We start from the raw sequence: 14,902 nt of genomic DNA, 5'->3' as shown, positions 1-14,902 counted from the left end.
AAACCAGATACATAGTCATTCAAAGCTTGAACCAAATGAGGTTCCTAAATAAAAACAGAGGTTTACATAATTGGCTTGGCAATGTTCTAGCCTTACCCCGGCATATCCAAAACAGCTTAAATTCCAAATATCCTCCACTTGCTTCGTTGTCTCTGCACTGCCTCGGATCCACGTTGGGAGTTCTGTTACTTTGTGACTCATCTGCTGGTTATTAAAGTACTCACTTTGTTGTAAATGCTGTCTGGTAACATTGGCTTTTCATGTTCCTTTCATGTGTTTTTTTGGCCACAGAGAAAGTGAGGCTAAAGCAGAGGCCCCAGCTGTATCAGGAAACCAGAAACATAACGAGTACAGATGTGGGATGCTCTTCCTCAGCGGGCTATACAGTGACCAATACCAGAGGTCTGATGTGGTTTTTGAATCACCAGCAACACCCACAGTTTTGTATCAGCTGTCTTTGACTGGAAATATGAGTGGTGTTTATCTCAGGGGAGAAAAGAGCAGGAGAGGAGAGAAAACAGAAGAGCACTTACAAAGATTTGCGCACAGCTTGGAGGTGAAAAAGAAACAAGCTGTCAAAACGTTGCCTTTAAATGATGGTGCCAGGGATAAGACAAATAAATGTTCAGCTGCTCTTGAAGACGGAAAATACATTGCACATTCCCGGCCATCGAGAGTCGTAAAAAATATTTCTTTATGTATTACAGATTTTGCAGATAGAAACCTGTGTGGGTTAGCCTGTTCTGGTCAAAATCATTAGGATAGAAAGTTTTATAAATTGTTACTATCATTCACAAAGACAAATAAAATAAAATAAAATATACAGCTGTCAGATGGTTACATACATTTATAATGGGCATGAATATCACAGTTTTAATCATTTCTTTGAAGTGTTTTCTAAGATGGAATGATTGTACAAGCGTATATGTGTGTAACACCTCAACCAGGTGTTTTTGCTATCCCTCAGCAAGCTTCTGGCATAATTCTTCTATGCATAATTGTTTGGTTTCCTGGTGTAGCTTTTAAACATAGTCCAAAAATTTCAATAGGGGCATTGGGAGAGCAAAAAACTTGACGTTAGCCTGCTTTATCCATTCCAAAACCAGGTTTTGTGCTTTTGATATAATTCCTGTTTCAAGCATTTAGCTGTTTATTTGAGGTAAAGTTGAAGAATCTGGAGGTAGTCGTCCTTCTTCATTATTCCAGTATCATTAGCAGCAGAACAGCTCCAGAGCATAATGTTACTACCACCGTGCCTAATGGCTGCTATCCAGTTGTTAAGTCTGACGTCACTAGCCGTGTCTGGGCCTAAACTCCGCTGCAGGTCCATATATCAAACGATCACTATGGCACTACTGAGAGTTGAAAAACTGTCTAAAGTCTTTCGTCTTTAATAAAATGATCAGCGTTCTGCTCTACCAGGTGTAACAATTGAGTTTAACATCCAGGCATCCATGAAAACGGAATTTATGACATTTAACGGAGTTAGAAGTTAGCAGGAAGTTAGCTCGCTAGCTTCTATCTAAATACAATATAGCATGTCCTGACTGCGGGGTTTTGGAAACAAATTAAAACGTACAGCTCTGTTATCACTTCCAACATAAATGAAGACAGAAAACTAAACAGCAGTGACGTTTGTAGGGTTACTGAAGTTTGGCTAGCTGGTATATAATGATGTGCTACGTGACCGCTAGCGACACAGGTATGTTAGCATAATATAAACAAGCTAACTTTTTTCCCACTCGATAAAAGTTAACGTGAGTTTTCTCGGTGGTCAGGAACAAATGCAATCGCATGGCTGGATGCTGTAAAAGGACCAAACTTCAGCCAGGAGAACAACTGAGATAATCCATCCACAATACGAGGTTAGTCATTCATATACTGCTGCATGGGCTGGGCTGTAGTTACATCCTAAGGTTTTAAAAACTGAGCTTAAATAAATGATTAGCAGTAATAAAAGCCGAGGGAGGTCAACAGTGATCACTGACTGTTTTAGGAGCTTTTTGAGATTAAATAGAAGAAAATACATAACATTAAACACGTTAACAACACAAAAGCCATATTAAACGCAGACTACTTTAGGCCCGGAAGTAGGATCCGTCACGTCATCACTTAACGACCGGATAGTGTTCTTGGGTTTGACCTTTACTCCTCCAAACATACCTCTTGTCATTGTGGCCAAATAGCTTGATCTCTGTCAGGTCTCCAGCAACCATTTGGCTTGTCCATGTGTAACTTTAATTTCAGTCAACCTTAAAGGAATCCATTTTAAAACAATGGCTACTTTTTAGGTTGGATGGTGATGTAAATCTCACTTTACTGTGGACAGTGAGGTAAGTGTCAAAGCAGTTTTCTGGATAGACAGACTGACACCAAACAGAGAAAGACAGAGAACTTAAATACACAGGGAAAGTGAAACTAAATACAGTGAACATGGAGACACCTGACTCTGACTGTGGCTACATTCACACTGCAGGAGAAAGCGCATCAAATCCAACTTTTTTGACCCTATGTGACCCATATCCGATCATGGTATGACAGTTTGAAAAGCACAAATCCAATATTTTCAAATCTGACCTAGGTCACTTTCGTATGTGGTACTGAATCCAATAAATATCTGATGTTTTAGAAAGCGACTGCTGTTTGAATGGTCATGTCGCATTAAATCCGTCTTTTACATCATTGACACAAGACGGACGCCAATTATCAGCGCCGGAGAAGACAAACCTCTGCACAGAGGTAGCAGCCACTGCTCCAAACAAAGCCATTGTTAAAGCACGGGCTCTCTTTTTTCTCAGTGTCCTTCTTTCTCTAATTAATTTGTCAAAATTCTGTCGATTACGACTATGCAGAAATTGATAGACTGCTGCAACAACACCTACTAGCTCTGTGGCCGTCATTTTTACTTCCATAAACAGAAAGCGTTGTGTGTGATGTCGTCTTTTGCACATGCGGGTTGCTTTGAAGGCCATGAACCGTTCACTCTAGAGCGGGTTTGGTGTCACATTTTATTTGTAGTGTGAACAACCAGACAAAAAAAAAATCGGATTCGATCAAAAAAATCGGAATTAAGCATTAAGACCTGCAGTGTGAACGTAGCTTAAGATGTGGATTTAAAATGGTGGACTGACGAGGAGCGTGAACATTGTAGAAACATACAGAGGGGGAAAGGAACTGGAGATATGAACATAACTAAGAGAGGAACACAGGGTGAAAACACAAGGGGAACTAAATCAAAAAGCAACTAACATGGCAAACTAGACAGAAGAGAAAGAGCTTTAAATAACTACATGACTTGAGCATAAACAATGAATGTCAAAATACAAGAAACTCAAAACACTGGGTCACACAACACAGGACCGTGACAGTTTCCAGTTCATGGCAGGCTTGATTCTTGGTGGTTCCTGGGTTGTTCCTAAACATCCTAACTAATTTTCTCTCATATAAAGGTGATAGTGTGAGCCTTCTACTAGACCACAGCAAAAGTGCTGACACAGCCAAACAACTTGTACTTATTTACAGTTGTTTGAAATGATCTTTGAATCTGCAATTAGTTGTTTAGAAATGGCTCCAAAAGGCCTCCCCAACTCATGCAAATCTACAATTCTCCTTCTTGGCTTATCACTGAGTTCTTTGGACTTTCCCATTGTTCTGAGTATCGATCAATCCAACGAGTCTAGTCAAATAAATCTTTTTTTTAATCCTGTCAAAGAGAAAATACCAGTCGTACTTAATCATGATCACTAACAAGTAGTTAATATGGTTAAAATACATTGTAGAAAGTGAATGCATGCATATTTCTGAACCTCTGAAGTCATTAAAGATACAGGGAGTGCAGAATTATTAGGCAAATGAGTATTTTGTCCACATCATCCTCTTCATGCATGTTGTCTTACTCCAAGCTGTATAGGCTCGAAAGCCTACTACCAATTAAGCATATTAGGTGATGTGCATCTCTGTAATGAGAAGGGGTGTGGTCTAATGACATCAACACCCTATATCAGGTGTGCATAATTATTAGGCAACGTCCTTTCCTTTGGCAAAATGGGTCAAAAGAAGGACTTGACAGGCTCAGAAAAGTCAAAAATAGTGAGATATCTTGCAGAGGGATGCAGCAGTCTCAAAATTGCAAAGCTTCTGAAGCGTGATCATCGAACAATCAAGCGTTTCATTCAAAATAGTCAACAGGGTCGCAAGAAGCGTGTGGAAAAACCAAGGTGCAAAATAACTGCCCATGAACTGAGAAAAGTCAAGCGTGCAGCTGCCAAGATGCCACTTGCCACCAGTTTGGCCATATTTCAGAGCTGCAACATCACTGGAGTGCCCAAAAGCACAAGGTGTGCAATACTCAGAGACATGGCCAAGGTAAGAAAGGCTGAAAGACGACCACCACTGAACAAGACACACAAGCTGAAACATCAAGACTGGGCCAAGAAATATCTCAAGACTGATTTTTCTAAGGTTTTATGGACTGATGAAATGAGAGTGAGTCTTGATGGGCCAGATGGATGGGCCCGTGGCTGGATTGGTAAAGGGCAGAGAGCTCCAGTCCGACTCCGACGCCAGCAAGGTGGAGGTGGAGTACTGGTTTGGGCTGGTATCATCAAAGATGAGCTTGTGGGGCCTTTTCGGGTTGAGGATGGAGTCAAGCTCAACTCCCAGTCCTACTGCCAGTTTCTGGAAGACACTTCTTCAAGCAGTGGTACAGGAAGAAGTCTGCATCCTTCAAGAAAAACATGATTTTCATGCAGGACAATGCTCCATCACACGCGTCCAAGTACTCCACAGCGTGGCTGGCAAGAAAGGGTATAAAAGAAGAAAAACTAATGACATGGCCACCTTGTTCACCTGATCTGAACCCCATTGAGAACCTGTGGTCCATCATCAAATGTGAGATTTACAAGGAGGGAAAACAGTACACCTCTCTGAACAGTGTCTGGGAGGCTGTGGTTGCTGCTGCACGCAATGTTGATGGTGAACAGATCAAAACACTGACAGAATCCATGGATGGCAGGCTTTTGAGTGTCCTTGCAAAGAAAGGTGGCTATAATGGTCGCTGATTTGTTTTTGTTTTGTTTTTGAATGTCAGAAATGTATATTTGTGAATGTGGAGATGTTATATTGGTGTCACTGGTAAAAATAAATAATTGAAATGGGTATATATTTGTTTTTTGTTAAGTTGCCTAATAATTATGCACAGTAATAGTCACCTGCACACACAGATATCCCCCTAAAATAGCTAAAACTAAAAACAAACTAAAAACTACTTCCAAAAACATTCAGCTTTGATATTAATGAGTTTTTTGGGTTCATTGAGAACATGGTTGTTGTTCAATAATAAAATTATTCCTCAAAAATACAACTTGCCTAATAATTCTGCACTCCCTGTATATGCTGAACAATCAAGACACCCTAGAAGAATAATGCTTCAAAGAAATAATTAACAGCCCTAAATTACCTTGATATGAATCCCTATGATAACTGTGTGTAATCATCTGATCACAAATGTATCTACCTTAACAGGAATAAAGGTAAGTGAGCAACCAGTTTTAGTGTGAACCAGCTCACCAGAAGATTGTTTATTTAAAGATAAGAGCAATTTCCTGGCAAACTGGTGATGCAGCATAAGTCAGTTGTGCGTTCTGAGGAAATTGTGAAAGTAAATCAGATTGTTTATGATTGTGTGACTATCTGGATTTGTCTTGCTATAACTGTTGTTCAACTGGTTGTCTAACTGCCTTAGTGACTGACAGTCCAAACGGACAAATTCCTCCTCAGAGTCACAAACAATGAGTCACTCTACTAAGCTAGCACTTCTCATGACTTATAGGTTTTCTCCTTACTAAGGCACATATCAGATACATCAGCTGCATCTCAGTTACATAACCCAGACATATAGTCAGACCAGACATTTTTGTTGTTAGACCGTGAGTTATTTCCTCCAGTGTGCGAGCCCCAGGTGCCTGATCACAATAGCGAGTCAGCATATCAACTGTGTGTCATAACACAGCGTAATTAACCGCCAGAGTCTGGCACACACAGAAAGTCGACTCTCTTAAAGATCTTCTGACACGCCAAGCCCTCCAACTACTGTGGCTAAATTAACCTACAGCTGGATCTCACAGCTGGAACTATATGCAGATGCTCCCATTTCTCCAGGCATACACACAAGCACACACAGACACATTAATACACAAAAGCTGTGCAAAAGATAAACAACCTTCTCCGTCTTTACACATACTTGAAAGCAAAAACAAAACACACGACTTTCCAAAGCGCAGGTGACTCCTCTTACTCATTTGCAAACCGCCGTGGAGCACTCACGCAAACATCCATGCCACCCACATTCATAGTTCGAAGAAAAAATTAGAAGCATTCAAGACGAGAAAGTGAAAAGCTCGCATGTGGGAACTTGCAGGAAGTCCATTAGATGCTGAGTAAGTGAAAAAATGGCGTTAATAAATAATTAGTGCAATGAAAGTGCGTGAGCAGCTCAGGGCAGTGTAAGTGTTATTGGGGTTTTTTTGTTTTTAGAAATAGATATAAGCTAATATTGTTGATATGGAGTGAGGATAGATGAACTACTATTCTTTCCTTGAATTTCTTGTTGCATCGCATCTGTCTGTGCAAAGCATGAAGCGGTCCAGCGTACTGTTGCAACCAGCAACAGTACGCTCAGCCTGTTCTCATTCCCAGGGTGTCATACATGTCTTTTGGCATATCAGAATTCCACACAAGTTGTCCTTTGACATCTGTGTCATGACTCACCAGGTGTATGGCAGTTGTGAAGTGGGTCTTTCAAATGCGTAAAATCGCAAAGGTCCACTTGTCTTGATATTTAAACAGACTCGTCCAGGGTTTATGTTGCGAGGAGGCATATTTAAAGTAAACAGCAATTTTTTCCTAAACCAAAAGGAGAAAACAGAGCAAACAAAGTGGGAAAAGGAAGCTCCCAAATGTCTCCTGGATGACAAACTTTTCCCAGTCATCCCGGTCAACTATTTTACACACACTTTCACCTCTTCAAAAGAGGATTACTACCTCTCTGCTACCGTGTTCCCCCCTTTTACCTGTTTTAAAACTTCATGTAATGCATGGCTGTTGTTGTCATCCCACCTCTTTAAGAACTACAACATTGTCGTTTGCTGTTTTTATCAGCTTTAACACGATATAAATGAACTTTCTTTCTCATGCTTGTAGATTATACTTCCAAACCTTAACTTTGTTTGATTGGAAAGAGTCAGGTGTCAGGTCCCGATGAACTTTACAGATAACTACTTTGGGCTGCTCCCTTGTTCTCAAAGGTAGCTTCACATGTTGATTTTGGCAGATCAAATGCTTTTCCTGATGCAACTTCAAGGAATTTGTGTCACCTCCCAGAATCAGAATCAGAATACTTTATTGATCCCTGGGGGAAATTATTTTTTGTTACAGTGCTCCATTTTAAACCAACATTAAGACAAGACAGACAATACACTAACTAAGAATAGTACAATATATACATATATATACATACATACATACATAAGTCACTTATAAATAAATATTTGGAAAAGAAACATGTGTAGCTGTAGCAGCAAACAGTGTGTTAAGTGGATGCGTTGTACAGGGAGATGGCCACAGGCAGGAATGATTTCCTGTGTCGTTCAGTGGTGCTTTTCGGTAATCTCAGTCTCTCACTGAACGAGCTCCTGTGACTGACCAACATGTCATGGAGTGGGTGGGAGGTGTTATCCAACATTGTCTTTATCTTGGACAGCATCCGCCTCTCCGACACCACCTTGAGGGAGTCCAGCTCCATCCCCACAACATTGCTGGCCTTACGGATCAGTTTATTAAGTCTGTTGGCATCTGCGACCCTCAGCCTGCTCCCCCAGCATGCAACAGCATAGAGGATCGCACTGGCCACCACAGACTCATAGAAAATCCTCAGCATTTTCTGGCAGATGTTGAAGGACCTCAGTCGCCTCAAAAAATAGAGACGACTCTGGCCCTTCCTGTAAAGTGCTGTGGTGTTTTTAGCCCAGTCCAGTTTATTGTCAATGTGTACTCCAAGGTATTTATAGTCCTCCACAATGTCAACACTGACCCCCTGGATTGAAACATGGGTCAAGTGTTTCCTGAAAACTTGTCTTATGCAAATGTTTAAACTGCTTCTGATTAACTTTACAGATACTGAATAATTATTCAGGTGTCTTAGCAGCCTTAAACTAAAACTCTGACATGATATGCAGCAGACCAACCAAGCCGCCTCATGTTTTGATGTTTTATGTTATCCTGATTATTTTACATTAGTTTTCGCATTCTGATATATTTTAGAATTTATTTATGTATTTAATGTAATTACTCTTAGTCTTGGGTGTTGTTTATGTTTCTGCAGCACTATTGTGCTGAAGAAATTAGTAGTTTAACATCTAGCTCACTAGTGTTGACAAAATGAGTCCCGTTTCTTAGGGTTTGCTGCGGTGAAATGCATGTATTCTTCTTACAGGCCCACTCCCTGGGGGGCCTTGAAAAGCAAGGGAACCCTATGTACTTTTGGCTGCTCCCTTTGTTCCTAAAGAGATTGCCACAGTGGCTTGCATGTTTGATTTGGTACAGATATTAGGGTGGATGCCCTTCTTGGAACAACCCTTCCTTTTAGCAAGGACTGGGAGTGGCACTAGGAGTACACTATTGTGACTCCCCTGAGGCTTGAATTGTGACTCCACCCGGCCTTGAACCGGGTTCTTTTTCATCTAAGGCGAATGAATGACATTGAACCACTGAAAAGACAATTGACATTTTTGGCATTTAAAGTGGAGACATGCTTCTCATGTAGGTGTCAAATAGGGACAAAATATATAGCATACAACAACAAGTTGACAATATCAAGGATTTGTACAGTTAAAACAAAGGTGATAGAATCTAACAGTCAAAGACTACGGTGAGTAAGTAACTGCCTTCTGTTAATCGGGATTATTACCAGGACAAATACGATGTTAAAGAAAAAAGATTCTATCTTCTGAGTCCATCTCAGTATTATTCATCACTGTCCATGTGGCTAAAACTGTATTGTCACATTAAATAAGTACCAAAAACTGTTTTATTTTACTCAGCGGATTTGGTATGGACCAGATCCACTGAGTAAAATCCCTTGGACCTTATCCCCTTTTCTATTCTTTTGTTTTTAGCTAACCTTCCCAGCTCTTTGACGTAGCGTAGCTCTACCTGTTCTTCATCTGGCTCTTATGTTCTCTTGTGTATCGGAACAACAGCTAATCTGTTCTCTTACTTTTCCATATTTTTGTTTAGCTTAGGCATTTATAAGCATAGAAGTATCAAACACACAACTGTTACTCTGTTTCCATCTTCCAAAAGTTAGTGCAACAAGATTAGGAGCATTTTTTTAACTTTGGACATAGTGAGGACATGCTGTTCCTCCCTGCATCTCATGTTAATTACAAGCTAGCTGCGATTCCAGCTGCAGACACGACAGTGACATTAATTCTCGCGTCTAACGTTTGGAACCATACCAAATGAGCGCATTTCTCAAAGCTTTTGAACTATTTTGACTTTATAAATGAACATAAATATGAATTTGTAAGGCCACGTCAACACTGAGGATGTATGTTAGCAGATCTAACAGTGGGTGTGTGCACACATGTCTGTCCCCTCTTGGTAAGTGTGTATCACAGTCATGCGTCTGGGGATCTGTGTTGAAGGAAGGTCAAACCTCGGTCCGGGTAATTTGCCACAGATGAAACTTGATTCCAGTCCAGGGGACGAGTGCAAGTAAACGTTTCAAAGCTGCAGGAAATCTATTAGCACCTGGTGGGACTCTCCGCACACCCTACTCCATCCCTGCTCCCCCTCCCTACCTCCTTCTATCCCTTACTCTGCCGCCTCACCTCTCCACTCTCCACCCTAGTTAATAAAGCCACACAAGACCACCACACTCCTGCTGTGCCACTAAAGCCAGGGGATTAGTGAGTGTGTGCTTGTGCACATGTGTCTGTCTGTGGCGTGTGGCAAAGCATGCATTTAATGCCTGTAATATGTGGACCTCAAAAAGAGCATGTAATGTATCTGGACCTGTCTTTTTTACACACGTGGAGCCAGTTAGCAGGGAATGAGGTGCCAGACAAGCATGCAGCAGCTGCCACATGAGAAACAATAGCTCATGATGCAGGCACAGTAGGTTGCTGTCACTGCTGAATGCTGACTCTAGGTCAGATAAGATGTCCTGCTAAACCTGGTGGGACGATGTTCGTAGTGTCGGGGGAAAGAGAATTATGGTCAGCTTCACCACAAATATACAGCTAGATGCTCAAAGGAGGAGAAAAAAATGTCACACTGTTTTTTCATAACAACTGGATTTCACATTAAACATTTAGATGAGAAAATATGGAAATATTTATGATACTCATGCCAAATCTTCTTCTGCACTCAAGCAATTCCAACAGAACTTGTTAGATATTCTTACAAACCCATCGGTTAGACCTAATCCTAATGATCAGAGCCATGCAACGCATTTCCATCTATTTCACGATCCACTCCAGAGACAAATACCCGTTCACACTTTTTATTTATTTCTCTGGACTGTGGGAGGAAGTCAGAGTACCCAGGCACCATTTAACTTAACATGCATGTTGGGCAGAACATGCACACTCCACACAGGAAGGCACTCCGGACCCTTCATTACCTGAAAATCAATTTCTTTTTGGGGGGAAACACTCAACATACATCACATAGTGTAAATAATGAGTGCACGGTTCATTAAATACATTTTCACTAGTAAATTTTCAACTGTTTTCAGTATGAACTGCATTGTCACGTGTTAAAATGGAACGCTTGAAAACTAGGGAAGACTGAGTCATCCATTGCGAAATGTTTGTGCTCGTGTCTGAGTCAGACTTTGCACCTGCAACATGCCAATAAGCAAGCACACCTCGCTTAAATACATAAACAAGGCATTTGTGAGTTAACTTTAATTAATAAAGGTGTTATCTTTTCAGTTATACCGAATGCCAGTCACTCAAAACTGTTTCACTTATTGTAATCACTAAGGTATGTGTCTGTCACTTTGTACTCACATGGCTCATAACGTTTTCTAAGATGAAGCCTCAGATGAGGGTCAAATGAAAAAGATTTTTCTGCCTAATGCTGGGCAGACACTGTGCGATTTTTTCAGTCGCGCGATTCAGCTCCTACTCAAACTGTACGGTTGACTCGCAGGGGTTAGATGTTCATAGGTCATGATGCAGGGTCTCACACTATACGGCCCGATGCTCTGATGTGACCTAAGTGCTCACACTGTGCGTCCATAAAATGAAGGTTATAACAGAAATTCTGTCGCTCGCTCTCCCTCTCTGTCTTTCAATCACACAGACACGCACACCACCACCATCAACTTTGCTAAATTGCTAATGAAAAACATTGATCAGGCAGCTGTGATTGAGCAGCAGTGTAGATCCAACTATTTTCACGGTTGTTGTGGTCGTGATAATTTTGTGAGGCCACATCGAAAAGGCTCGGATGAGCTTTCCAAAGTTCTACAAGATGTGCCTCCATCGCTTGTGTCCAGATCACACGCTGCACTGCCGTGCTGCTCCGTCTTTTTCGCTGACATTTGTGTTTGCGCGTGCGCAGTGTGACAAACTGCGGTGACACCCTCACGACGGTCGCGACGGTCGTGACACCCTCACGACCAAGCGATTGATGATCGGGAGCTGGTCGTGGGGTGTTAATCGCATCTCGTTACCCCACGTATACTATACGATGCACGACGCACGATGAAGGCCAAAATCGGGCCGATCGCCAAAACGGTCGCACGACTCAAAAATCGGCTCAAAATGGGCCAAAAATCGCACAGTGTAAGCCCAGCATTAAGATATTTTGGCATAGAGATCCCATAATTATAATTGTGCATTTTATCCTGGGGCAAGTAATCTGGGTGGTGTTTCCAACTGCTGATACAACTTGTGACAGTTTGGGTGTGCTTTCAAACTGTTTTTGTTAAATGCAATTGCTGATATTTTCCGCGTAAATTTTCTCTCTCTGTTGCTAAATGCTGACTCCAGGTCAGATAATGTGTCCTGCTGAAGCTGCTGGGATGATGTTGGTAGTCCACAGGCAAAACTAGGTACACAAACACAGCCCTAACCCTGATTAGACCTCATCCGAATGAGAATACCTTTATGTTAAAACATAACATTTCAAAGGAACACAGGATCCTCTTGCTGTGAGGCACTTTTGATTTTTTGCTCAAGGGCACCTGTTACTGCCTCTTCTTCTTTGGGAAATCTCTACATACTGTAGGTAGTATGATATATACAATAAGCATGTAGTTCATTAGATAAATATTCACTGGTAAATTTGTAACTATTTTCAGTTTGAATTTCACTGTCTTGTGCTAGAATGGAAAGAATGAACTCGAGGGAACACTGAGTCAGTGGGAAATACTTGTGCTGATGTCTGAGTGACAGTTTGAAATAATGCCTGCAGCATGCAAACAAGCGCTTAAAGCTATTTATCTTTCTGTGATCAGGAAGATATATGTCTTCCACTTATGCAATTTTTTTTTATTGCACGTCGGCCTGAGTTTTAAGATCAAAGCGTGCTATGTTGTTAGATCCAATCAGTAATTTTTTTTCTTATACATGTCGTTCTCCATGGTGGCTTAACTGGTTTTATGTTTTGTTTTGATTTGTTTTTTCTTGGTTATTTTGAACCACCTAGATAACGAAAAACCTGACAGCAGATACTGAGCCGTCAGAGCTTATTAATCGACCCATTTTTATCAAAGCAGACAAACTGAAAAAAATTTGTTTGAAAAGAATTGGAAAATTCTGCATTAGAACACTGGCTAACTCAAACGTAGTCTTTAAGCATAATTAACTCTACAGCTTCTTTTTTCCTGCAGTGAAAAAATCAGATAATTTAAGTCAACTGAGTCTGTGGAGAGTTTGGGCGGTCGTGAGCACGCTCGCCTGCTCACCAGCTAGCTCGTGTTCAGGGTCCGACCTAATTGGGTTTATGTGCGGGAATGTTTTCCAAAGCCACACTTGTGAAATACCTCCACATCTGCTGCCCATTAGCGGTGGACATAACACACAACAGAGAGAGGAAAGCCCCCAACCCATTGATTCATTGGACCGCAGCCCGACTTTTATTGCAGCAGAGAAAAAAAGGCTCGCTGCAACACAACGAACGCTGCATTACCCATCTCTATTTCTTCCTCCCCAGTTCTCTATTTCATCTGGTTTTTTGTTCATTTATTTATTCATTTTTATTTTGGACATTTAATCTTTCTATCTATTTGCTATTCCCATGAACAACATCTTGCTCTCTTTATCTTGAAATTAGAGTTCCTGCACCAGTCTTTTCTCCTCAGGTGCAGCCAATCCTCTTTGAGAATCTACCCATTTTGCGAGTCTCAACCATCAACTTTTCACACCTATATTGTCTTCCTATTTTCATCAAACAGCTCTTATTTCCCACACCCGCTTCCCAACTCTGTGAGCTTCAGTGTCTAGTTTTTCGATAGCTATTTATCTATGTCGACATTACTTCCATCTCTTTCTTCTTGTCACTCCCCAGGGCAAGGACGTCCTTCTGTTTAATCCCATGGTGAGCATGAGGAGAAACTAGCAAGGGGGTCTGACAGCCCCCTGACCCCTCATCTGTCATCTGCAAGGGGAAAAGCACCCTCCTAATTGGGGAAAAGCGTTGAGGGGTTGTGGGGCTGGTATGGAGGTTGTTATTCTAGTGTTGGCGGGGTCAGAGGTGAAAAGGGGGTGATCACACCGGTGATTAGCCTCCTTCATGTGCAGGAATGGAGGGAAGCATGGACAGGGGGAGTGTTTGTTGAGCAGCTGGGGTGTAAAGTAATTAGAGAGAAATGGGTAAAGCCCTGCAATAAGCATGGCCAGTGCAGCAAATGATACCGCCCTGGTTCAGGGCACGGGGTTGTAAATAACAGAGGTGATGGCTGATGAGGCTCAACGCTGATAAGTTGAGTCCAGGTACAGATAAAAGCAAGAATAATCCAAGCCAAACTATGAACACCAAATATTTGCATGCATATGTACACATATGATCAAAGTGTGCATCACTGAGCACTTTATTCCCACTAAAAACTTTAACACTGTGAGATTTCATGTAGCAGTTCACTGAAAAAGGGTTATTAATATTGCTATTGTAGCCCTTTGAACTACTTCCTCCCAAATGCTCAGAATATCAGTAATCAGAGACCTGGAGCTTCCAGCTGGATAAGCAAATTAGCTGTGTTTAAAAAGCATTTATCTTAGACAGCAGTGTGCTGGCATTATGCTGCAAGCAGTCGAATGAGTCTCCTTTTAACGAATGCAGTGTGAGCAGACAATTTAAAAAAGCACCTTTCCTCCCTGAATCCACTTGATGAGCAACGCTACCAATCTCTGAAGGTCTCTCTGCTCTGCACTTCCCCTGTCCACACCTCTTTACTTGACTCAGCAGGCCATTAAATGGATGTGTGTTTATGTAGGCATAAATGGAGAGAGCAAGAGTAAAAAACAAAAAAGACAGCCGTATATACTCACACGTGATATGTAAATAATATGTAACATGTAAGAAAACTACGTCTTTGATACCTAAGTGGTATAATTTTCACTATATGCATCTATGTGTATGGCGATGTTTAACTCTGCAAAAATTAGAATTAACAAATGAAAAATTTATTTACAGACAAAAATGAATCAATTTCTGTCACATTATATAAAGGCATCTGTGCCTAAATAAATTTTAATTTCAATTACGCTCAGTTTAATGAAAGATGAGTTTATTTATTAAGTAATTTTCTAACTTTCCCCCCTTTTTTGATTTGACACGTTCAATCCTCCATATAGGAAAATAAAAATAAAATTTTACCATTTCAACCTCA

The 14,902-nt window shown here is 41.0% G+C and overlaps 1 protein-coding gene across 5 annotated transcripts in view; it reads left to right on the top strand.

Annotated features, from left to right (window-relative positions):
- Nucleotides 1–168: 168 nt before the first annotated feature.
- The window catches only part of hgfa (hepatocyte growth factor a), a 42,204-nt gene continuing 27,470 nt past the window's right edge, over nt 169–14,902 (top strand). The window contains exon 1 of one of the 5 annotated variants that reach the window (XM_082510135.1): nt 169–402. In XM_082510135.1, the coding sequence (XP_082366261.1) occupies nt 261–402 (142 nt within the window). In that variant the 5' untranslated portion in view covers nt 169–260. Of the gene's footprint in view, nt 403–1,358; nt 1,866–6,415; nt 6,438–14,902 lie in introns of those variants that run through there. The other 4 variants (XM_082510129.1, XM_082510130.1, XM_082510134.1 and 1 more) reach the window with 4 other exon arrangements.

Source organism: Aulonocara stuartgranti (assembly GCF_965226115.1).
Source record: "Aulonocara stuartgranti genome assembly, chromosome: 17".
In the NCBI taxonomy this organism is placed as follows: domain Eukaryota; kingdom Metazoa; phylum Chordata; class Actinopteri; order Cichliformes; family Cichlidae; genus Aulonocara; species Aulonocara stuartgranti.
The sequence above is the reverse complement of the archived record's forward strand: the minus strand, read 5'-3'. Positions and strand labels throughout refer to the sequence as shown.